The sequence below is a fragment of the Marmota flaviventris genome, chromosome 1, assembly GCF_047511675.1.
Source record: "Marmota flaviventris isolate mMarFla1 chromosome 1, mMarFla1.hap1, whole genome shotgun sequence".
In the NCBI taxonomy this organism is placed as follows: Eukaryota; Metazoa; Chordata; class Mammalia; order Rodentia; family Sciuridae; genus Marmota; species Marmota flaviventris.
The window spans coordinates 209037762-209064373 of NC_092498.1; the positions used below are offsets into that span (position 1 = coordinate 209037762).

General features: G+C 40.4%; 2 protein-coding genes across 2 annotated transcripts; both read left to right on the plus strand.

The window, feature by feature from the left end:
- Positions 1-8116: 8116 nt before the first annotated feature.
- LOC139707747 (olfactory receptor 7A40-like) lies at positions 8117-9073 on the plus strand. Its single transcript, XM_071619601.1, has one exon. It carries the CDS (start codon positions 8117-8119, stop codon positions 9071-9073), a length of 957 nt encoding a protein of 318 aa, XP_071475702.1.
- An 8987-nt stretch (positions 9074-18060) lies between these two features.
- Positions 18061-19017, plus strand: LOC139707748 (olfactory receptor 7A40-like). The gene has a single exon (XM_071619655.1). It carries the CDS (start codon positions 18061-18063, stop codon positions 19015-19017), a length of 957 nt encoding a protein of 318 aa, XP_071475756.1.
- Positions 19018-26612: the final 7595 nt, after the last annotated feature.

Consider the following 26612-nt stretch of genomic DNA (forward strand, 5'->3'; position numbering starts at 1 on the left):
GCTCCCACCCCTGTTTCCCACATCACGATCTTCACTGTTCTTCCTGGGACTTCAACACACCAGGCTGCTCTCTAACTGGTCACTGGGTGGTGTTCCCTCTTTAGGATCCTGTTCTCTATTCAGCTCCACACACTGTCTGCCATCTGGAAAAATATTATCTGATATGCTTCCAAGTAGTCTATGTGGAGAGACAAACTGGACAAACAGATTGATTCAGTATGGCCCTAGTGTCAGGGAATAACTTAAATATGATAAGGCATAATTTTAAATGAAGTAAATTTTATTGCCATGGAAAATATTTCTTGGCATGTTCTGGCTCCACTCATTGAAGGGTGGGAGGTTTTCTTCCATGTGTGGTAGGGTTTATGCATTGGGTTTCTGGAGGGGTTGATGGACTTCACTCTGTTTCATTGAATTATCTTCCTGTTGCTACTTAGAATCCTCTAACACTGTCTACAAATACCACTATTCCTGTTGTACCAAGGGGCTTCCCATTTTCTAAGTTTTATCATAACCACTCTGGGGGCCATGAATGAATAATGTCATCCCATATCATCCCCTTTACCCACAGGAATTAATTTGACCTTAATGATCTTTTGCACACGAGAGCCTGAACTCCAGCCCAGTCATGTGATTAAGAGTCAACCATATTCCCATTCAAAGGCACATGTCCTCCACATCTCTTAATCAGCTGGAACCTCATTGGAGGCACTTTTTAATACAGGGTGTGAAACCAACTTACATAACAGATTAATTATGAATGATGTCATCAAGTGTCAGAACAAAAGTTACAATTGAAAGTAGCAAGTCCTTTTTCCCTTGGATCATTGTATTAGGTAGCTATTGCTATGGTAAAGTCATCCTAAAGCCAAATGGCTTAAAATAACACCATGCTTGGGCTGGAGTTGTGGCTCAGTGGTAGACTGCTCGTCTGGCATGTGTGAGGCCCTGGGTTCGATCCTCATCACCACATAAAAATTAGTAAATAAAAAAGGCATTTTGTCCAACTACACCTAAAAAATAATTTAAAAAAAAAATAGTACCATGCTCATCAAGTGGAAGAATAGGGTAGAGGGTGGAGAGTGAAGGGTGGAGGGTAGAGGGTGGAAGGTGGAGGGTGGAGGGTAAAGGGTGGAGGGAGGGTAGAGGGAGGGTGGAGGGTGAAAGGTTCAGACTCTCACGATACCTCTGCAAGGCGTGTCTACCCAGATTCTTTAAATTAATGTATTTCACGTGTATCAGTCAGGGTTCTCCAGAGAAACCAAATGAGCATACTGACAGAGGGTAGATGGATGGACATATGGCCGAGATAGAGATATGACTATAGAGACAGGATTGACTCACACAATTCCAGAGCATGGGTATTTCTAAATGTCCTCTGCAAGCTGGAGACCAGAGGAGCAAATCAGGTTAATCAGTACAAAAGGCTGGAACTCTCAGAACCAGACAGAACAATAGTTCATCCCCCATCCTTAAGGCTCAAAGCCCAAAAGCTTCAGAAGATTCTGGTGCAAGTCCCACATGCCAAATACTGAAGAAATGAAAGTCTGATGTTTGACAGAAGAAGCAGGAGAGAAGCAGCCCTGTTCCCAGAGGAAGAATAGAGAGAGTCTCCCCCTTCTTCCACTTTCCTGTCCCATCCTGGCCTCAGACATTTACATAGTGTGGCTCACATTCAGGGAAGATCTTTCCCACTCAGTTTGCAGACGCCACAACACTCTGTTCTGGAAAGAGCCTTCCAGACACAATTGGAAGGGATTTACCAACCCTCAACATCCCTCAAACCAGTCAAAGTGGCACCCAAATTTAATCATCCACTCATCAGAGTCTAGAGGCGCTCTGGGGACATTCAGTTGGATTAGATGAGACTCTGTCCAGGCCCAAAGCAGTTAGGTGGAGTGACACACTATTCCTAGAGAAACCAGGAGCAATAAGCAATTGTGAGGCATAAAACAAATGCTCTCAGGGCAAAAAGAGAAAAGATAAGACATTTCTGATGACATCAAAATTTGTGAGTCATATGGTCTGGATTTGCAAGAAGGAGGAGGAGGAGGAGGCGAGAAATCATTTGACACAACTAGAGACATCGGCTTTGCAGATCTTCCCAAAAGTGAAACATAGTGAAACAACTTAGAAGAGATTGAAAACCCTTACTGGGCCTATTTGGTGCCATTACGAGTGGGTCAGAGACAGTTCCCATGAGTCCAACACAGCACAGGGTGGTGGATTCAGGCTCTGAGCTGCCTGCCTGGGTCTGCTCCACCAGCACTCCCTGTCTCCTTGAAGCAGCTCAATGCTAGACTCACTTCCTGTGCCAGGAAACCCTTGTGATGTCACAGTGACCTGAGCCAATGAGGACCAAGGTGATGGTCACAATGGCAGCTATCTGTGGAGCATCTGCTCTGGGAAGGTCATTTCCTGTAAGCTGCAACCTACGGCTTAGTTCACATAGAAACTCCATGAAGAAGCGGGTATCTACCCAGTTTGTATATAAGGAGCCAAGGTCTGTACATTTGATTTCCTGTTATGGAGGACATATAGAATATGCCAGTGTCAACTTGTCTAGGCAGAAGCTGAGCTGAGACCACATCTGACCACCTAAGATCAGAACAGAGCTGATGGAGGCCTTCATGGTGGAGAAGGCCTCGAAATGCCTGTGCTTAACTCTGATGCTGGACAACAGCCTCAGTGGTCAATAATGGAACCACCATGTGATCTGGCAATCCCACCACTGAGTAGTCATCCAAAGCAAATGAAATTAGTACTTCAAAGAGATATTAGTACTTCCATATTCATTGTAGCATTATTTTAAAAAAAGCAAGATCTGGATTCTACCTAAGTATCTTTCAACAGATGAATGAATAAAGGAAATTTGGCACACGAAACAATGGAATATGATCCAGCCATTAAAATGGATAAAATCCTGTCACATTCAACAAAATACATGGAACTTATTTTGTTACATGAAATTAGGCAGATACAGGAAGACAATTGCCATATGACCTCACTATGCAGAATCTATTTTTTTGGGGGGGGGCGGGGGAGGTACTAGATTGAACACACCGGTGTTTTACCACTGAGCCTCATCCCCAGCCCCTTTTTTTTTTTCTTTTTAGACATGATTTCACTAAGTTGCTTAGGTACTCACTAAATTGCTGAGGCTGGCGTCAAACTTATAATCCCACTTCTCAACTTCTCTAGTCATTAAGATTACAGTTTTGTTCCATTGGATTTTTCAGAATCTAAAATATTTGATTCCATAGAACTGAAGGTTAGACTAGTAGTTAGGAGGTATGGGTGGATTTGGGAAGGGAAGTTTGCAAAGATGTTGGTTGAGAATACAATATTTAGATAGGAGGGATAAATGAGGAGAGATTACTACTGCACACCATGGTAAGCACAGGTAAAAATATGTTGAATCTTGAAAAATACCAAGAGTGAATATTGAGTGTTCTTACCACAAAAAATGGTAACTATATGAAGTACTGGGTATGTTAATGAGCTATATTTATTCATTCCAACATACATAACCACATCAAAACCATATCATTTATGTCATAATGTATATAATTTTATCTTTTAAAAAAGGTGATCAATATTAACAGGGCATTGCTTACAAATGTTCAATTTCTGCCACCCTGACCACACAAACCATAATCTACATTCAATCCCTATCCCTGAGTGATATTGGAAAAGTTCTGGTCTGGAAAAGTATTTTTCAAATGACCCACTGTTGACCTTGGAGCTAGATACTACTATGTTTTACTACTTTGCAGAATGCTGAGTGTCATCTCTGACTTCAGCCTACCAAGTGCAACTCCAACTCCCCAGTTTAACAACCCAAAATTTCTCCAGACATCACCAATGTCTCCTGGATACACAATCACCCCTGGTGGAGAGCCACTGCCCTGGAACAGGAGAACTGGAAACACCTTGGGTAATATTCATCCTTACTCACTTCACAACATTTGGGAAGATCACTTAATTCATCTCTGTCCTATTTGTGCAAATGTAATATAGGTCCCTAATACTATAGACCCAATATAATGGACAGATGTAAAAATGAAAATGCAAGGATTTATTTGCAAGGATTTCAAGATTCTAACTTTAGAACAGAGTACACAAAAATCACAAGTTTATGTCTTACAATTTCTAAATGTTTCACAAATGAGTTAATGACAATGCTTAATTTGTGTTCAAAACGTGAATATCATAACTGCTTTGCCAAAAGCATGATGAAGTCAAGAGTTGTAGCCATTTCTCATGGTTTTATACCAAATGAACATGGTTCTCTCCGTTGAAGAGGGGATAGAAAATTTCTGAAGTTACCAGGAACTGTAAGTTACCCCTTTACAAGGCAGGGCTTTGGAGTTCCAATGAATGGGGAACCTCAGACTGTGGAGGATTTTGTAACTAAGAAATGTCAGAAATGCAAAGTGGTTAGATTTCCAGAGGGCAGGAGGCTTCCCTTAGAAAGAGTTAAAAAGATGAAATTCACCATGATTTCTAACCTGGTCTCTTGGGAACATAAAATGAAAATGAAAATTTTTCTTTCTGTGTAGACAAAAGTCCACAGGGAAATCAGGAGATCAGGGAATGGAGTAACAAGAAGAATTATACCTGATGAGCAGGACAGGGAGCTATAAATAGAAGCTCGGATGATATCCCACAGAGAGTAAACCAGTGCTTTACTCCTTCCTCCTGTCTTGTCTGGGGACAGAGCTTTGTTTTTCATTACTAGCCATCCAGACCAGAATTCAGACTTCCACATGGAGACTTTCTTCCCAGAGGCCCTTTCCAGGTAAGTCTAAGACCCCAGCAGGTTCTGTAGGCAAGACTCAGTGAGAATGGAAGCCAACAAATTTATGGGAGGTCACTGGAGAACCAACCCAGCCCAGCCCACCCGACAGCACAGAGTTACTGTGTTTGTTTCCTTACCTAATTGGTAATTTTTAGACTCTGTAATGCATGCATAGATCATTGTAGAAGATTCAATGATGGAAGGCTAACTGGATGAGACTGAATGAAGAAGTGGTATAAACAATCTCACATAAAATGGAAACATATCCAAAGAGTTTTGCAACTAGGGAATTAGAAAATTGAGTATTCGGTTTGGAGAGACGTGCAGGAAAATCTTTTTATTGTGAAGTGTATTTGATCCTGTTTCTTTATTCATTACAGGATCAGACTACTGGTTGCTTACCAATATTAACCTTGCAACAATAGCTTGTGAGACAGGCATTTCACAGTCTTTTCTCTTTGGCTAGTTATTCACATAACCAAAATGAATTTTATTTGATAGGTCAAAGGGAAAACTAAACTACATTTTGCTACAATGCTTTCATTATTGATGAGGCTGAATAAAGTTTATTTTATTACTCTTTTCAATTCCAAATTGCTTATGCAATTTTATTATTTTTATCAGATCTTAGTGTTTATTTTGTGATTTCATTTTTTTTCAGAATAAAATGAGTTGGAGGTTTCTTTTTCCTCCTAAGTTTACTGTTTCTATAAATTCATAAATATATGTGACAGAGGGTATAAGTCAACATTTAGAAATTTTGTGGACAAATCTGTTTCAATCATATTGCAGACCAAAATGTCCAATTGCTTTTTTTAATTTGGGTAGGTAGCTCCTTCCCAGAGGGACTACCCAAATTAAAAGACCACAGTCTGATGTTCCCTATTCATTGGAACTGCAAAGCCCTGCCTTGTAGAGGGGTAACTTACAGCTCCTGGTAACTTCCCCTCTTCAAGGGAGAGAACCATGTTCATTTGGTATAAAACCATGTGAAATGGTTAGTAGTAGTCAATTGCCATTTATAACTTTTTCTTTTGCAGATTTTTTAATCTATTTCTTTCAGTTATATACAACACCAGGATACATTTTGACAATATCACAAAGTGTGGAATACTACTGCCCCAACTCAGTCCCCAGTGCTGTCCCCACCCTGCCCGCACTCCACTGATTCCTCTTGGATCCATTTATGGTTACCTTTTTTAAAAAATTGGTGTCCTGTGGATACCATTTGCCATCATATGGCAGATCTGTTTTCTCTTATTACAACTTTTTACTTTTGCGCATTGGTTCTATTTTTAAAGTAGCCATCATCTTCTGCCCTCTTGTGACACAAAATCTTTTGCATTCAGCCAAGATTGCCTTTGTCTTTCTCATAAATAAGTTTTGTACCTAGAAGTTTCATTACATTTATGGACATCCCCTTTTATACAAAGGAATTCTGTATAAATAATAAGCATCATGGGGTTCAGAAATCAGTGAGTCAGTGCCCGTGGTGCCTCTAACCAATGTGCATGGTAAGAACTCATAAAGGGAGTTTTGATAATAGTTTAATCACGATTCATCATCAGAGTCATGATAACAAAATTATGGCAAAACTAAAACATATGTGTTTATTTTTGGCAAGAGTTTTAAGAAAGGGGCACCTTCGTGTAGAGGTGTCATCTTTACACAGCACCAACGTCCTGAATAGCCACCCTGAAATATGCATTGAAAACCAGCAGATTCAGCTGGCAATGTGGCTCAGTGAGAAGGGACTTGGCTAGTGTTCATGAGTCCCAGGGTTAGACCCCAGCACCTCCAAATAAATAAATCAATAAAATTAAAAACTACCAGATTCACATATCCCTTTACCCTGAAACTCTATTATCTAATAGAGTTTTACAAAATAAATTATCTAGTGTTTTATAAAATAATAAAGTGGGTGGTAAATAAATTTAAATTGTACTCTGTCATGGTATGTAATTTTTCTTATAGTATACTCATCTAGTCATATTGTGCCCTAAAGCTAACAAACAAAGAGAAATCCACCTGGACCCCTGGGATAACTCTGAACTCAAAATTATGCATCCTAGCATGTACCTGAGATTTCTAATGACAAACTCTGATGCTTGAAGCAGAACAGTGGTGTCCAGGCAGGGAAGGAGAGGAAAGCATGGGCAAGGGATTACAGATGTCAAGTGACAGTTATGTAAGTTGTCTAATGTCCAGACCTCTGCTATACAACTTAGTGCCTAGGGCTAGCAAGTGATATTATGCACTTGACAATTTGCTATGAGGACAGATCTCATTTTCAGTATTCTCACCTCAGATGAAACAGAAAAACAAAGGCATGCCATGGGAGGAGACGGATGTGTCTCTGACTTTCATTGTGGCTATGGTACCACCATGATTTGCATATGTCTTCACTCATCAGGTTGCATATGTCATATATATATACAATGTAACTACACTACAATAAAGCAGGTTAAAACAAAAGTACAAGGGACAATACGTGGAAAGTGACCCTGTGCATTTTGACAGTCTTCAAATTTCAACTGTCTTAGGGAGTCCACCTTCGTCACCATCCTTAGACACAACCTCTCCTCCATCTCCCTCTTGCTTGTTCTGACTGCCAGTGGCTCCCTTGTGAATACTGACATGTGCAGCAATTACCAGTCTCAGGGCCTTTGTGCTTCTCAACTCTTCTGCCAGACACCTGCTTCTGCAGTTAACCTTGGGGCTTCCCTGCTACTGTTTGAGGTCTGTGTTCAAATACCACCTTGTCTGGCCAGGACCCCTATAAAAACAGCACCTCATCTACTCTCCCTTTTACTTGCCATGTTTCCTTCATTGCAATTATAACCATCTGATATATTATAGGATCATTTATTTTCCATTTTTAAATGATATGTGAAAATTGTGCACACTTGTGGTGTGCCTTGTGAGGTCTTAATATATGTAGGTGTTTTTTAATGTTCAAATAATTCTCCAAAAACATGTAGCATTCCTTTATGGTGAAACATTTAAAATAATCTAGCTGCAATGTCAAAAATGATTTATCTACTTCTTTCGGCATTACAGAGTCATAGGGATATTCATATTTCAGCAACCGTACACATTGGCTAGACAGTACCAGGAATATGGGGGATCACTGTATGCATTCCTGCAGGGCATGAAAAGTGCTTACTAAAATGATTGAATATGTAGTACTTATAAATCCTTCAAGAGAGAGACTTGAATTCTGAGTCAGAGATGGCACATGGAATGTCCTGTGGACAACCAGGTACAAAAATTAGTCATGACATTTTTCTCTTTTTTAGTAGGTACATACAGCACATGGAATCAAAAAATGACACAAAAATTTCAGAATTTCTTCTCCAGGGAATTTCAGAGGACCCAGAACTGCAGCCCCTCATCTTTGGCCTTTTCCTGTCCATGTACCTGGTCACTGTGCTGGGGAACCTGCTCATCATCCTGGCCACCATCTCAGACTCCCACCTGCACACGCCCATGTATTTCTTCCTTTCCAACCTGTCCTTTGTGGACGTCTGCTTCACCTCCATCACCATCCCAAAGATGCTGGTGAACATCCAGACACAGAGCAAGACCATAAGATATGAAGGCTGCATCATACAGATTTATTTTTTTACATTATTTATAGTGTTGGACAACTTCCTCCTGGCCGTAATGGCCTATGACCGGTATGTGGCCATCTGTCACCCCCTGCACTACATGGTTATCCTGAACCCATATCTATGTGGCTTGCTGATGCTGGCATCCTGGATCACAAGTGCCCTGAATTCCTTATTACACAGCTTGATGGTGTTGCGGTTGTCCTTTTGTTCAAACTTGGAAATCCCCCACTTTTTCTGTGAACTTAAACAGGTGTTTCAGCGTGCCTGCTCTGACACCTTTCTCAATGAGGTGGTGTTATATTTTGCTGTTGTCTTGCTGGGAAGTGTCCCCCTCACTGGCATCCTTTACTCTTACTCCAGGATAGTGTCCTCCATCTGTGCAATCTCATCAGCTCAGGGCAAGTACAAAGCCTTCTCCACCTGTGCATCCCACCTCTCTGTGGTCTCCTTGTTTTATGGAACAAGCCTAGGTGTGTACCTCAGTTCTGCTGTGACCCAAAACTCACACTCAGTTGCGACAGCCTCAGTGATGTACACTGTGGTCACCCCCATGCTGAACCCCTTCATCTACAGTATGAGGAACAAGGACATCAAGAGCGCTCTGAGAAGACTCCTTTGGGGGACACCTGGAAAGGGACCAGTTGGTCCACCCCAGTAGAGTCACCTGTGAGCTCAAGGCTCCAAGTTTTGGAGCAGAAAACCATTATTCTTTAACAAGACGGTATAATAAAATGCTGATCCTTTTATTGTAATCTCCATTGCTTTGGAATCAATTTCCCTATACAATTAAAGTAACTGTTATACTAGGCTTTCTGTACTTTGTGGTCTCTCAAATTGGTTTTCCTTGGTCACTTCCTACTTTCCCAAACCTCTTCCCAACCTTCAGTTGAAGGCATTTGGAAATTCCCACTCATATCCTATCATGGGACAACATGACCTTGAGGAATAATTGTCTCTCTTTTTTTTTAGTTACACATGACAGAAGAATCCATTTTGATATAATTACACCAACATGGAATACATCTGAATCTAGTTAGGATCTCATTCTTGGGGATGGATGTTAATGGGATTCTTTCTTTTTCTTTTTCCTTCTTTTCTCTTTTTCTCCTAGTGCTGGGAGTGGAACCCAGGCCTCGTGCACAGCAGGCAAGCACTCACCATCACTGAGCAAGGTCCCCAGTCCTTAAGAATAAATTATTTTCAAATAACAGCACAACACATAGTTTTTCTTGTCCTTTTCTTAAGAAATGCCTGTGAGTCTTATGACATCAGTGAAACACTCCACTTAGAAAGGAGAGACCTTCGCACCCTCCATTGAATAGCATATGAACTCTGAGACCTCAGCTTCTCACTGTGCTCACGACATTCTTTTCTGTTCCTTATTTCTTCCTTCTTTTCCTTTTTCTTCCTTCCTCTCTTCCTTTTCCCCTGCAGCCCAAGGCCTTGTGCAGGCTAAACATCTGCTCCACTGGGAGCTGCATCCTGGCTCCCACCCCTGTTTCCCACATCACGACCTTCACTGTTCTTCCTGGGACGTCAACAAACCAGGCTGCTCTCTATCTGGTCACTGGGTGGTGTTCCCTCATTAGGATCCTGTTCTATATTCAGCTCCACACACTGTCTACCATCTGGAAAAAAAAAATATTCAATGTGTTTCCAAGTAGTGTATGTGGAGAGAAAAACTGGACAAACAGATTGACTCAGTATGGCCCGAGTGTCAGGGAATACCTTAAATATGTTAAAGCATAATCTTAAATGAGGTAAATTTTATTGCCATGGAAAATATTTCTTGGCATGTTCTGGCTCCTCTCATTGAAATGGGAGGTTTTCTTTCATGTTTGGGAGGGTTTATGCATTGGGTTTCTGGAGGGGTTGATGGACTTTAACTTTACATTGTTTCATTTAATTATCTTCCTGTTGCTACTTACAATCCACTAACACTGTCTACAATATGACTCTTCCTGTGGCTCCAAGGGCTTCCCATTTTCTAAGTTTTACCATATTCACTATGGGGCCCATGAATGAATGATATCATCCCATATCATCCTTTTTCCCCCCAGGAATCAATTTGACCTTGATGACCTTTTGTAAAGGAGAGCCTAAACTCCAGCCCAGTCATGTGTTTCAGATTCAACCATATTCCCACTCAAAGGCACATGTTCTTCACATCTCTTAATCAGCTGGAACCTCATTGGAGTCACTTTTAAATACAGTTGTGTGAAACCAACTTGCACAACAAATTAATTATGAATGATGTCATCAAGTGTCATAACACAAGTGAAAATTAAAAGTAGCAAGTCCTGTTTTTTCCTTGGATCAGTGCATTAGGTATCTATTTCTATGCTAAAGTCATCCTAAAGCTGAATGGTTTAAATAACAGCATGTTCGGGCAGGGGTTGTGGCTCAGCGGTAGACTGCTCATCTGGCATGTGTGAGGCCCTGGTTTGATTCTCAGCACCAAAAAAATAAATAAGTCCATGTACACCTAAAATAAATAAATATTTTTTTAAAAAAAATAACACCATGCTCATCATTGGAAGCACAGGGTAGAGGGTGGAGTGTGGTGTGTGGAGGGTGGAGGGTAGAGGGTGGAGGGTGGAGGGTGGAGGGTGGGTGGAGGGAGGAGTGAGGGTGGAGGGAGGGTGGAGGGTAAAGGGTGGAGACTCTATGATACCTCTGCAAGGTGTGTCTCCCCACATTCTGTAAATGAATGTATGTCACATGTATCAGTCAGGGTTATCCAGAGAAACCAAACCAGCACACTGAGAGAGGGTAGATGGATGGACAGATGACTGATGGATAGAGATATGGTTATAGAGACAGGATTGACAGAACAATTCCAGAGGATGAGTATTTCGACAATGGCTTCTGCAAGCTGGAGACCAGAGAAGCAAATCAGGTTACTCAGTCCAAAAAGCTGGAACTCTCAGAACCAGACAGAACAATAGTTCATCGCCCATCCTTAAGGCTCAAAGCCCAAGAGCTCCAGATGCTTCTTGATGCGAGTCCCACATGCCAAATACTGAAGAAAGGAAAGTCGGGTATTTAACAGAAGCAGCAGGAGAGAACGAGCCCTGTTTCCAGAGAAAGAACAGAGAGAGTCTCCCACTTCTTTCATTTTCCTGTCCCATCCTGGCCTCAGACATTTACATACTGTGGCTCACACTCAGGGCAGATCTTTACCACTCAGTTAGCAGACCCCACAACACTCCTCTCTGGAAAGAGCCTTCCAGACACACTTGGAAGGGATTTACCAACACTCAACATCCCTCAAACCAGTCAAGGTGGCACCCAAATTTAATCATCCACTCATCAGAGTCTAGAGGCCCTCTGGGGACATTCAATTGGATCAGATGAGACTCTGTCTAAGCCCAAAGCTGTTGGGAGGAATGACACAGTCTTCCTAGAAAAAGCAGGAGCAATAAGCAATTGTGAGGCATAAAACAAATGCTTTCAGGGCAGAAAGAGAAAAAATAAGACATTTCTGATGACATCAAATTTTGTGAGTCATATGGTCTGGATTTGCAAGAAGGAGGAGGAGGAGGAGGGGAGAAATCATTTGACACAACCAGAGACATCGGCTTTGCAGATCTTCCCGAGAGTGAAACATAGTGAAGCAGCTTAGAAGAGACTGAAAAAAACCCTTACTGTGCCTATTTGGTGTCATTATGAGTGGGTCAGAGACAGTTCCCATGAGTCCAACACAACAAAGGGTGGTGGACTCAGGCTCTGAGCTGCCTTCCTGGGTCCCCTCCACCAGCACTCCCTGTCTCCTAGGAGCAGCTCAGTGCTAGACTCACTTCCTGTGCCAGGAAACCCTTGTGATGTCACAGTGACCTGAGCCAATGAGGAGCAAGGTGATGGTCACAATGGCTGCTATCTGTGGAGCATTTTCTCTGGGCAGGTCATTTCCTGTGAGCTTCTACCTACAGCTTAGTTCACATAGAAACTCCATGAAAAAGGGGAATCTACCCAGTTTGTATATAAGGAGCCAAGCTGTACATTTGATTTCCTGTTATGGAGGACATATAGAAATGGCCAGTGTCATCTTGTCTAGGCAGAAGCTGAGCTGAGTCCACATCTGACCACCTAAGATTCGAACAGAGCTGATGGAGGCCTTCATGGTGGAGAAGGCCTCGAAATGCCTGTGCTTAACTCTGATGCTGGACAACAGCCTCAGTGGTCAATAATGGAACCACCATGTGATCTGGCAATCCCACCACTGGGTAGTCATCCAAAGCAAATGAAATTAGTATTTCAAAGAGATATTTGTACTTCCATATTCTTTGAAGCATTATTTTAAAAAAGCAAGATCTAGATTTGACCTATGTGTCCATCAACAGATGAATGAATAAAGAATATTTGGCACACAAACAATGGAATATGATCCAGCCATAAAAATGGATGAAATCCTTCACATTCAACAAAATACATGGAACTCTTTTTGTTACATGAAATTAGGCAGATGCAGGAAGACAACTGGCATATGACCTCACTGTGCAGAATCTAATTTTTTTTTTTTTTGGCAGGGGAGGTACTAGATTGAACACAGAGGTGTTTTATCACTGAGCCACATCCCCAGCACTTTTTGTTTTTTTCATTTTAGACATGATTTCACTAAGTTGCTTAGGGCCTCACTAAGTTGCTGAGGCTGGCGTCAAACTTATGATCCTCTTTCTCAACCTCTCGAGTCACTAAGATTACAGGTGTGTGCCACTGGATCTGTCAGAATCTAAAATATTTGATTCCATAGAACTGAACGTTAGAATAGTAGTGAGGATGGTTGGGTGGATTTGGGAAGGGAAATTTGCAAAGATGTTGGATGAAGGATACAATATTTAGTTAGGAGGGATAGATGAGGAGAGATCTACTACTGCACACCATGTTAAGCACAGGTAAAAATATGTTGAATCTTGAAAAGTAACAAGAGTGAATATTGAGTGTCCTTACCACAAAAATGGTAACTATATGAAGTAATGTGTATGTTAATGAGCTATATTTATTCATTCCAATATACATAACCACATCAAAACATTATCATTTATGTCATAATGAATACAATTTTATCTATTTAAGAAAGGTGATCAAATTAACAGGGCATTGGTTACAAATGTTCAATTCCTGTCACCCTGACTATCCAAACCATAATCTACATTGAAACCATATCCCCGAGTGATATTGGAGAAGTTCAAGTCTGGAAAAGTATTTTTCAAATGCCCCACTGTTGACCTTGGAGCTAAATACTACTTACTATGTTATACTACTTTGCATAATGATGAGTGCCATCCCTGACTTCAGCCTACCAGATGCAGCACCAACTCCCCAGTTTAACAACGCCAAATTTCTCTAGACATCACCAATGTCTCCTGGATACACGATCACCCCTGGTGGAGAGCCACTGCCCTGGAACAGGAGAACTGGGAACACCTTGGGTAATATTCATCCTTATTCACTTCACAACATGTGGGAAGATCACTTAATTCCTCTCTGTCATGTTTGCACAAATGTAAGATAGGTCCCTCATACTATACACCTCATATAATGGTGAAATTGCAAGGATTTATTTGCAAGGATTGCAAGATTCTAACTTTAGCACACATCACACAAAAATAACAAGCTTATCTCTTTCAATCTCTAAATGTTTCACAAATGAGTTAATGACAATGCTTAATTTGTGTTCCAAACATGAATATCATAACTGCTTTGCCAAAAGCATGATGAAGTCAAGAGTTGTAGCCATTTCTCATGGTTTTATACCAAATGAACATGGTTCTCTCCCTTGAAGAGGGGATGGAAAATTTCTGAAGTTACCAGGAGCTGTAAGTTATCCCTCTACAAAGCAGGGCTTTGGAGTTCCAATGAATGGAGAACCTCAGACTGTGGAAGATTTTGTAACTAAGAAATGGCAGAAATGCTAAGAAGGTTAGATTTCCAGATGGTAGGAGGCTTCTCAGAGAAAGAGTTATGAAGTCAAAATTCACCATAATTTCTTACCTGGTCTCTTGGGAACATGGAATGAGCAGGGAAATTTTTCCTTTCTGTGAAGAAAAAAGTCCACAGGGAAGTCAGGTGCTCAGGGAATGGAATAACAAGAAGAAATGTACCTGATGAGCAGGACAGGGACCTATAAATAGATGCTTGGATGATATCACACAGAGAGTAAACCAGTGCTTTACTCCTTCCTCCTGTCTTGTCTGGGGACAGAGATTTGTTTTTCATTACTAACCATCCAGACCAGAATTCAGACTTCCACATGGAGACTTTCTTCCCAGAGGCCCCATCCAGGTAAGTCTAAGACCCCAGCAGGTTCTGTAGGCAAGACTCACTGAGAATGGAAGCCAACAAATTTATGGGAGGTCACCGGAGAACCAACCCAGCCCAGCCCACAGCACAGTAAAGTTACTGTGTTTGTTTCCTTATCTAATTGGTAATTTTTAGACTCTGTAATGCATGCATAGATCATTTTCGACGATTCAATGATGGAAAGCTAACTGGATGAGACTGAATGAAGAAGTGGTATAAACAATCTCACATAAAATTGAAACATATCCAAAGAGTTTTGCAACTAGGGAATTAGAAAATTGAGTATTCTGTTTGGAGAGACGTGCAGGAAAATCTTTTTATTGTGAAGTGTATTTGATCCTGTTTCTTTATTCATTACAGGATCAAACTACTGGGTTGCTTACCAATATTAACCTTGCAACAATAGCTTGTGAGACAGGCATTTCACAGTCTTTTCTCTTGGGCTGGGTATTCACATAACCAAAATGAATTTTATTTGATAGGTCAAAGGGAAAACTATACTACATTTTGCTACAATGTTTTCATTATTGCTGAGACTGAATAAAGTTTATATTATTACTCTTTTCAATTCCAAATTGCTTATGCAAGTTTATTATTTTTATCAGATCTTAGTGTTTATTTTGTGATTTCATTTTTTTCAGAATAAAATGAGTTGGAGATTTCTTTTTCCTCCTAAGTTTACTGTTTCTATAAATTCATAAATATATTTGACAGAGGGTATAAGTCAAAATTTAAAATTTTGTGGACAAATCTGTTTCTTTCATATTGCAGACCTAAATATCCAATTGATTTTTTTTTAATTTGGGTAGTTCCTTCCCAGAGGAACTACCCAAATTAAAAGACCACAGTCTGAGGTTCCTATTCATTGGAACTCAAAAGCCCTGCGTTGTAGAGGGGTAACTTACAGCTCCTGGTAACTTCAGAAATTTTCTATCCCCTCTTCAAGGGAGAGAACCATGTTCATTTGGTATAAAACCATGAGAAATGGTTAGTAGTAGTCAATTGCCATTTATAACCATGGTTAGTAGTAGTCAATTGCCATTTATAACTTTTTCTTTTGCAGATTTTTTAATCTATTCTTTTCAGTTATATACAACACCAGGATACACTTTGACAATATCACAAAGTGTGGAATACTACTGCCCCAATTCAGTCCCCAGTGCTGTCCCCACCCTGCCCCCACTCCACTGATTCCTCTTGGATCCATTTACGATTTCCTTTTTTTTTTTTTTAAATTGGTGTCCTGTGGATACCATTTGTCATCCTATGGCAGATCTATTTTCTCTTATTTTGCTTTTGGGGATTGTTTCTCTTTTTAAAGTAGCCATCATCTTCTGCCCTCTTGTGACACATATTCTTTTGCATTCAGCCAAAGATTGCCTTTGTCTTTCTCATAAATAAGTTTTATACCTAGAAGCTTCATTATATTTATGGACATCCCCTTTTATACAAAGGAATTCTGTGTAAATAATAAGCATCATGAGATTCCTGTCAGAAATCAGTGAGTCGATGCCCGTGGTGCCTCTAACCCATGTGCATGGTAAGAACTCATAAAGGGAGTTTTGATAATAGTTCAATCACGATTCATCATCAGAGTCATGATAGCAAAATTATGGCAGAACTAAAACATATGTGTTTATTTTGGGCAAGAGTTTGAAGAAAGGGGCACCTTCGTGTAGAGTTGTCATCTTTACACAGCACCAACTTCCTGAATAGCCACCATGAAATATGCATTGAAAACCAGCAGATTCAGCTGGCAATGTGGCTCAGTGAGAAGGGACTTGGCTAGTGTTCATGAGTCCCAGGGTTAGACCCCAGCACCTCCAAATAAATAAATCAATAAAATTAAAAACTACCAGATTCACATATCCCTTTACCCAGAAACTCTATTATCTAGAGTTTTACAAAATAAATTATCTAGTGTTTTATAAAATAATAAAGTGGGTGGTAAATAAATTTAAATTATACTCTGTCATGGTATGTAATTTTTCTTATAGTATACTCATCTAGTCGTATTGTGCCCTAAAGCTAACAAACAAAGAGAAATCCACCTGGACCCCTGGGATAACTCTGAAATCAAAATTATGCATCCTAGCATGTACCTGAGATTTCTAATAATGTCAAACTCTGATGCTTGAAGCAGAACAGTGGTGTCCAGGCAGGGAAGCAAAGGAAAGCATGGGCAAGGGATTACAGATGTCAAGTGACAGTTATGTAAGATGTCTAATGTCCAGACCTCTGCTATGCAACTTAGTGCCTAGGGCTAGAAAGTGATATTATGCACTTGACAATTTGCTATGAGGACAGATCTCATGTTCAGTATTCTAACCTCAGATGAAACAGAAAAACAAAGGCATGCCATGGGAGGAGACGGATGTGTCTCTGACTTTCATTGTGGCTATGGGACCACCAGGATTTGCATATGTCTGCACTCATCAGGTTGCATATGTCATATATGTATACAACGTAACTACACTACAATAAAGCAGGTTAAAACAAAAGTACAAGGGACAATATGTGGCAAGTGACCCTGTGCATTTTGACAGTCTTCAAATTTCAACCGTCTTAGGGAGTCCACCTTCCTCACCATCCTTAGAGACAACCTCTCCTCCATCTCCCTCTTGGTCATTCTGACTGCCAGTGGCTCCCTTGTGAATACTGACATGTGCAGCAAACATCGGCCTCAGGGCCTTTGTGCTGCTCACCTCTTCTGCCAGACACTTGGTTCTGCAGTTAACCTTGGGGCTTCCCTGCTATTGTTTGAGGTCTGTGTTCCAATACCACCTTGTCTGGCCAGGACCCCTATAAAAACAGCACTTCATCTGCTCTCCCTTTTACTTGCCCATGTTTTCTTCATTGCAATTATAACCATATGATATGTTATAGGATCATTTATTTTCCATTTTTAAATGATATGTGAAAATTGTGCACATGTGTGGTGTGCCTTGTGAGGTCTTAATATATGTAGGTGTTTTATAATGTTCAAATAATTCTCCAAAAACATGTAGCATTCCTTTATGGTGAAACATTTAAAATAATCTAGCTGCAATGTCAAAAATGATTTATCTACTTCTTTCAGCATTACTGAATCATAGGGATATTCATATTTCAGCAACCATCCACATTGGCTAGACAGTACCAGGAATATGGGGGATCTCTGTGTGCATTCCTGCAGGTCATGAAAAATGCTTACTAAAATGATTGAATATGTAGTATTTATAAATCCTTCAAGAGAGAGACTTGAATTCTGATTCAGAGATGGCACATGGAATGTCTTTTGGAGGACCGGGTACCAAAATTAGTCATGACATTTTTCTCTTTTTTAGTAGGTACATACAGCACATGGAATCAAAAAATGACACAAAAATTTCAGAATTTCTTCTCCAGGGAATTTCAGAGGACCCAGAACTGCAGCCCCTCATCTTTGGGCTGTTTCTCTCCATGTATGTGATCACTATGCTGGGGAACCTGCTCATCGTCCTGGCCACCATCTCAGACTCCCACCTGCACACACCCATGTACTTCTTCCTCTCCAACTTGTCCTTTGTGGACGTCTGCTTCACCTCCAGCACTGTCCCAAAGATGCTGGTGAACATCCAGACACAGAGAAAGACCATAATATATAAAGACTGCATCATACAGATTTATTTTTTTACATTATTTATAGTGTTGGACAACTTCCTCCTGGCCGTAATGGCCTATGACCGGTATGTGGCCATCTGTCACCCCCTGCACTACATGGTTATCCTGAACCCATTCCTGTGTAGCTTGCTGGCACTGGCAACCTGGATCACGAGTGCCCTGAATTCCTTATTACAAAGCTTGATGGTGTTGCGGTTGTCCTTTTGTTCAAACTTGGAAATCCCCAACTTTTTCTGTGAACTTAACCAGGTGTTTCAGCGTGCCTGCTCTGACACCTTTCTCAATGAGGTGGTGTTATATTTTGCTGTTGTCTTGCTGGGTGGTGTCCCCCTCACTGGCATCCTTTACTCTTACTCCAGGATAGTGTCCTCCATCTGTGCAATCTCATCAGCTCAGGGCAAGTACAAAGCCTTCTCCACCTGTGCGTCCCACCTCTCTGTGGTCTCCTTGTTTTATGGAACAAGCCTAGGTGTGTACCTCAGTTCTGCTGTGACCCAAAACTCACGCTCAGTTGCGACAGCCTCAGTGATGTACAGTGTAGTCACCCCCATGCTGAACCCCTTCATCTACAGTCTGAGGAACAAGGACATCAAGAGCGCTCTGAGAAGACTCCTTTGGGGGACACCTGGAAAGGGACCAGTTGGTCCACCCCAGTAGAGTCACCTGTGAGTTCAAGGCTCCAAGTTTTGGAGCAGAAAACCATTATTCTTTAACAAGACGGTATAATAAAATGCTGATCCTTTTATTGTAATCTCCATTGCTTTGGAATCAATTTCCCTATACAATTAAAGTAACTGTTATACTAGGCTTTCTGTACTTTGTGGTCTCTCAAATTGGTTTTCCTTGGTCACTTCCTACTTTCCCAAACCTCTTCCCACCCTTCAGTTGAAGGCATTTGGAAATTCCCACTCATATCATATCATGGGACAACATGACCTTGAGGAATAATTGTCTCTCTTTTTTTTAGTTATACATGACAGCAGAATCCATTTTGATATAATTACACCAACATGGAATACATCTGAATCTAGTTAGGATCTCATTCTTGGGGATGGATGTTAATGGGATTCTTTCTTTTTCTTTTTCCTTCTTTTCTCTTTTTCTCCTAGTGCTGGGAGTGGAACCCAGGCCTCGTGCACACCAGGCAAGCACTCACCATCACTGAGCAAGGTCCCCAGCCCTTAAGAATAAATTATTTTCAAATAACAGCACAACACATAGTTTTTCTTGTCCTTTTCTAAAGAAATTTCCATGAGTCTTATGATATCAGTGAAACACTCCACTTAGAAACGAGAGCCCTTCACACCATCCATTGTGTAACATATGAACTCTGAGACCTCAGCTTCTCACTGTGCTCACGTCATTCTTTTCTGTTCCTTCTTTCTTCCTTCTTTTCCTTTTTCTTCCTTCCTCTCTTCCTTTTCCCCTGCAGCCCAAGGCCTTGTGCAGGCTAAACATCCGCTCCACTGGGAGCTGCGTCCTGGCTCCCATCCCTGTTTCCCACATCACGACCTTCACTGTTCTTCCTGGGACGTCAACACACCAGGCTGCTCTCTAACTGGTCACTGGGTGGAATTCCCTCTTTAGGATCCTGTTCTCTATTCAGCTTCACACACTGTCTACCATCTGGAAAAAAATATCTGATATGTTTCTAAGTAGTCTATGTGGAGAGACAAACTGGACAAACAGATTGATTCAGTGTGGCCTGAGTGTCAGGGAATACCTTAAATGTGATAAAGCATAATTTTAAATTAGGTAAATTTTATTGCCATGGAAAATATTTCTTGGCATCTTCTGGCTCCACTCATTGAAGGGTGGGAGATTTTCTTCCATGTTTGGAGGGTTTATGCATTGGGTTTCTGGAGGGGTTGATGGACTTTACTCTGTTTCATTGAATTATCTTCCTGTTGCTACTTAGAATCCTCTAACACTGTCTACAAAAATGACTCTTCCTGTTTCTCCAAGGGACTTCCCGCTTTCTAAGTTTTACCATAACCACTCTGGGGGCCATGAATGAATGATATCATCCCATATCATCCCCTTTACCCTCAGGAGTCAATTCGACCTTTATGATCTTTTGCACAGGAAAGCCTGAACTCCAGCCCAGTCATGTGATTAAGAGTCAACTATATTCCCACTCAAAGGCACATGTCCTCCACATCTTTTAATAAGCTGGAACCTCATTGGAGTCACTTCTTAATACAGTTGTGTGAAACTAACTTTCATGACAGATTAATTATGAATGATGTCATTAAGGGTCAGAACAAAAGTCAAAGTCAAATGTAGCAAGTCTTTTTTTCCCTTACATCATTGCATTAGGTAGCTATTTCTATGTTAAAGTCATCCTAAAGCTGAATGATTCAAAAAACCGCCATGCTCAGGCTGGGCTTGTGCCTCAGCAGTAGAACACTCATCTGGCATGTGTGAGGCCCTGGTTCAATCCTCAGACCACATAAAAATAAATAAATAAAATAAAGGAATTGTGTCTAACTACACCTAAAAAATTAAATATATTTTTAAAAAATAACACCATGCTCATCAAGTGGAAGCACAGGATGGAGGAGGGAGGATGGAGGGTGGAGGATGGAGGGTGGAGGGTAGAGGGTGGAGGGTGGAGGATGGAGGGCCACCCTGAGCTCGGCTGGTCCTGTGAGTCTGTACTCTACTATGAAGTCTGCATTGTGTTTCCAAAGCTCACTTGTGGTGTGGAGGGCAAATACAGTGCAGCTCTGTCTGGAAATCATTGATGGTCAGTGTACTCCATTTGTACATGTAGGGTTAATCTCCTAATTTACAAGGAAAAAACCTAATTCATTAATGTGAACTAATTTAATGTAATTCTACTGTTCCTGTAGCTTTATGTGACACTTTGCTTTCATCCCAGTTAGAAAAGACTGCCCCACCCTCATTAAGTGTGACTAGCCTTATGTGCCCTACATTGTATCCTGAGATATACACTGCTTGATTTTTTTCTTTTAGCTAATTTATTAGAGAATAAATGACATATAATAACCTATACAGTGCTAAATTTGCTGAGTTACAAGAACTCCACAACAATAAAGATTATGCACAGCATGATTCCATTTGTGTGCAATTCAATAAAGTGCTCAAAAAGGTTTAAATGTTTTTCTATATAATTGTTAAAATCTGATATCCTTGATCCATCCTGTGGCTAGAACTGGAGGTCATTGTGTTAAGTGAAATAAGCCAGACACAGAAAGACAAGTCCTGCAAGATCTCACTCAAATGTAGAATCTACAAAATTTGATCTCAGAAGCACAGAGAAAATGATGGTTCCCAGAGACTGAGAAGAGTATATGGGTATCAGGGATGGGGAAAGGTTGGTCAATGAGTACTAAGTTATAGTTGGATAGGAGAAAGGAATTCTTGTGTTTTATTGCATAGTAGGGCAACTATAGATAAAGATAATGTGCTATCTTCTCAATATAAGAAATACAAAGGGCCAATAAATATGTGAAAAACAGTTCAACTTCCCTAGCAATTAGGAAAATGCAAATCAAAACTACGTTGAGGTTTCATCTGCAGTCCGAATGGCAATTATCAAGTAAAAATAAAAACTGGTGAGGATGTGGGGAAAATGTACATTCATACAGTGTTGGTGAGATTTCAACTTGGCACAATCACTCTGTAAAGCAGTATGGCAATTCCTCAAGACTAGGAATGGAAATACCATATGACCTAGTTCTCCACGATATTATCCAAAAGAACTAAAATCAGCATACTATAGTGATATAGCTACATCAAGTTCATAGCAATGTAATTCACAATAACCTAGTTACCAGGAATCTGTCAACAGACTAATGGATAAAGAAAATATGCTATATATACATGATGGGGTTTTAGTCTGAAATGAAGAGGAATGAAATTATGACACTTTTTGGCAAATGGATGGAACTGGAGAACATCATGCTGAGGGAAATAAGCCAGATTCAGACAGTCAAGGGTCAACTGTTCTCTCTCATATGCAGAATTTAGAGCAAACTAAGAAGAGAAAAGGAGGGGTGATGCTATAGTTTATATTTTAAGTGTCCTTTGAAAGCTCACATACTAAACAAAGCAAAAAACATTTAGAGGAGAAATGTTTAGGTTGTGAGATCCTTAGCCTAATGCCTAATTAGGGATTAACGGGCAGTAACTGTAGGCAGGTAGGATGTGACTGGAGGGTCAGTCACCACCCTCCTTCAAGGTGTATATTTTGTCCCTGGCGAGGAAGACACTCTCTGCTTCCTGATTGTCATGTCCTGAGTTGCTTTCTTCCATCCCACCCTTCCACCATGATGTTCTGCCTCTCCTCAGGCCCAGAGTTAATGGAGTCAACCATCTATGGACTGAGACCAATGAAATCGTGAGCTTCAAGTGAACTTTTCCTCCTCTAAAATTGTTCTTGTCAGGTCTTTTGGTTAAAGCTGCAAAATGACTGATTGAAACAGGTGACTTCATTATAATAGAAAGAAGATCTGTGGAGTGTGGGTGGTGGGGTAGAGGAGGAGGAAGGTGCAATGGGAAAGGAGAGAAATGGTGGAATGAAATTGACCAAGTTACACTATGAATGTTTATGAACAAGTCATGGTAAATCTCACCTTTATGTATACCAACAAAGCATCGATTTTAAAAACAATAAATAAATAGAAAGTAGACCAGTATAGTATGGTAAGGAGAAGGAGGGGAGGGAAAGGAAAGTAGTGGAGACTGAAGTAGAGCAAATGAAGTTCCATGCATGTATAATTATGTCAAAATAAATCCAAATATCATGTATAACTATAATGTACTAAAAAGAAATTAATGTGGATAAATTACTGATGACACCACATACAATTAATCATAAGAAAACTATGATCAATAATTATTTGCCCACAAACTGGAAAATTTTAAAAAATTAATAAATCCCTGGATGCAAATAATTTCCCATTGCTGAATCAGAAAGAAATAGAAAACAAATATGCCTGATAATGACTGAGAATAGAAGTCTCCTAAAGAAGAAAAGCTCTGAACCCAATATCTTCACTGCTAACTCCTAGCAAACATTTGAAGAACTAATAGCAAGTCTGCTCAGACTTTTACAAAAAAATTGAAACACAGGAACTCCTCCAAACTCATTTTACGTGGCCATCATCACTCTGACACCAAAACCAGATAAAGACACAGAAAACTATAGGGCGATATCCCTGGTGAATGTACATGTGAAAATCCTCAATAAAATACCAGCGAACAAAATCCAACAGTACATCAAAAAGATTCTACCACACAATTGTGTAAGATTTATCCCAGGGATGTGAGGATGGTTCAACATATGCAAATCAACAAATGTGAAAATCACCTCAACAGAATGAAGGACAAAACTACCTCATCAACTCAATGGATGCAAAAAGAGCATTGGATAAATCTCAACATCCCTTTGTAGTAAAAATTCTCAACCAATTGGTGTAGAAGGAACATTCCTCAACACAATGAAAGCTATGTATAACAGAGCCAAGCTGACATCATGCCGATTGGGCAGAAGTTGAAAACTTTTCCTCTAGGACCTGAAACCAGAAAAGAATACCTCCTCTGACTACTCATTCATCCTAGTACAGAAAGTTCCAGCCAGAGCAAATAGAAAACAGAAATAATCAGGGCATCCTGATTGGAAAAGAGGAAGTCAAATTACCCATTTGCAATGATATTTTTTAGAGTTTATTTTTAGCTGACACAAAGATCTATATGTATGGGGTGTAGTTAAAATTGATGTGCAGTGATCAAATGAGGGTTGCTAGCACTTCCTTCCCCTTAAACATTTATACTTTCCTTGCATGTTAAGGCAAAATATCTATTAAGCACCTTTGTTCAAGGCAGGGAGTCCCTGCCCTTGTGCAATTTCTATTCTGTTATGGACTGAATGTGTCTGTCTCCTCTAAAATTCTTATGTGGAAGTCCTAACTCCCAATGAAATCACTTAACCATTCTAAGCCCCAACTGCATGATTGTAGAATAAGGTTCTTAATAGCATGAACACAAAGAATGGCCTGTAATAAAAATTGAAATGAATTTTGTAAGTCACTAATCTTAGGACAATGTGCATAAAATAATCTAAAGATATCTTTTTGAATTACCAAATGCTGAATAAATATATGACCAAATGATAGATCATGTTATAAACATGATATTTTTGCTTGTTTTGGAGGGAGATTTCACAAAGCCAAGGATTGCAGAAGTCATGGTTTTGTGTTTAGGGATCACAGTTAACTCCCTAGTTGAAGAGAGGAGTAAGAAAGTGAATAGAGATATCAGGCTTGGTAGTCCCCATACGTGTCACAAGGGTTTAGGGACCCAGGTTACCTAGTCAAGACAGCATCATCCAAATTAGACCTTAGAGAAAATGTCAAGTCAGGGCTGAAATTGGTGTTAGGATTTTAGCTCTCTGGAAGGCAGAAGAGTTCGTGGAGAATCATAATAAAGCCTGATCCCCCCTGAGATATAATTTGTTTGTCTTGAGAACACAGCATAGGCAAGAAAAATCCCACAGGGAAATAATGTGCTCAGGGTTGGAACAAGAGAGAAATGTGCCTAATGAGCAGACACACGGAGCTGTAAATATCGCCCCTTCCTTTGTCCCTTGTCATGTGTGACCTTGTTCTGGATGGGAGGTGGCTGTTTGTCTTGGAGTCCTGTATTGGGCTCTGGAACTGCTGCTTGAACCCTCCCTGCTGTCTTGTCCATCCATATGGCTTCAGGCTCCACGGCCAACCATGCAGGGAGGAATTTGAATTTCCACACAGTTAGTGACAAATTCCATTGAGTAAACACATCCAGGTGAGTCTTGGCTCCCAGAAGGTGCTGTAGGAAGATGCTAAGAGACTGGAAGCCAAGAATGTTTACCTAAAGTTGCTGAGAGCCAGCCCAGCCCAGCACTGAGAGGCTGGGGTGGTTGCTTACTGGTTTGTCTGATTAACTGGTTGATGTATTTATTCACCATGCAAAACAGAGTGAGCCCTGAACTCAGCAATGTGAAGACAGTGAGGTGATGGCCCCAGAAGACGTGTTAGAAGTAGGAATGAGTGGACTGAAGTGATTTTCAGTGTAAGTAAAGCATATGTCCATTAGGTGGAAAAGAGGAGAGTGCACTACCTGTAGAGAGAGAGTTTAGCGAAGGCACTTTCATCTCTGTGATGGGGCATCATTTTGATTGGCATGTGATTATCACCTGCCCGTTTTTACAGTTACCAGAATTTCAATGGAATTTTCCTGTCTGGTGTTGTTCTTTTGTCTTTGAGAGTGATAGATTTCAGCCATAATCATTTTTAAAATTTTATTTAGTGACAAATTCCTATCATCTATTTCTGAGTTTCTTGACTTGTACAAGATGATTTTAAACTTTATGTATAGTGTTCTTGGTGTCCCTCTAACCTGTGCTCTTTAATTTCATATTGTAGTCTTCAATTCCTCTGAAATTTTTTAAAGTATGTGAGGTAATGGACCAAACACTTTTTCTTCCAGCTCGTTTATGCCAACTTTCATTCAACTAGTCAAGCTTTTCCAACAAAATTGAAATATAATCTTATCCTGTGCTGAATGTTCTTATACACAGAGGCAGGATTCCTTGTTCATTCAACAAAGATCAACTGAATTCTGTACATGCCTCAATATTCAGAGAATATTCTATTATATTCTCTTATGTTTAGCTCTTCACCAATATAACTTTACATCTATCATGACAGCATTAAAATGTTGGTTTTATAGATCTTTTTTCCCTTGATGCTGCACTCAATTTTGTTTAATTCAGTTGTTTTTAAAACTACTAAATTTAACCTGGTTTTATTCTCCTGACATGCATTTTATTTCACAACTCTGCCTCTCCTTTTGTTTTGTTGAAGATAATGCAGACATATCCACATATGGCTGTAAAAAGAAAGAGGTGAACCAAGCAGGTAAGTCTCATTTCAACCTTGCATCCAAATGTCCAGACAGAGTCCAGTGTGGTCAATGTGTGTGTGATGGAATGCCGTCAGCAGGACACACAGGCAGGATTGGACTCCATGCCGAAGGACAGACTCCTTGTAGTGTGTGTGTGTGTGGGGGGGGGGGGGTTATAGACTGTCATCTGGGGCAGCCTTGGTCAGGTGAAGGTCAACCAGGACTAGGCGGGCCCACTGGATTTGCTCAGAGTTCAAAACTGAAAGCCAAGGAATAATTCAGAAAAGATTTCACATGAGAAAATGGAAGGGAGGGGCGCTTCTGCCTCACGGGCTACTGTC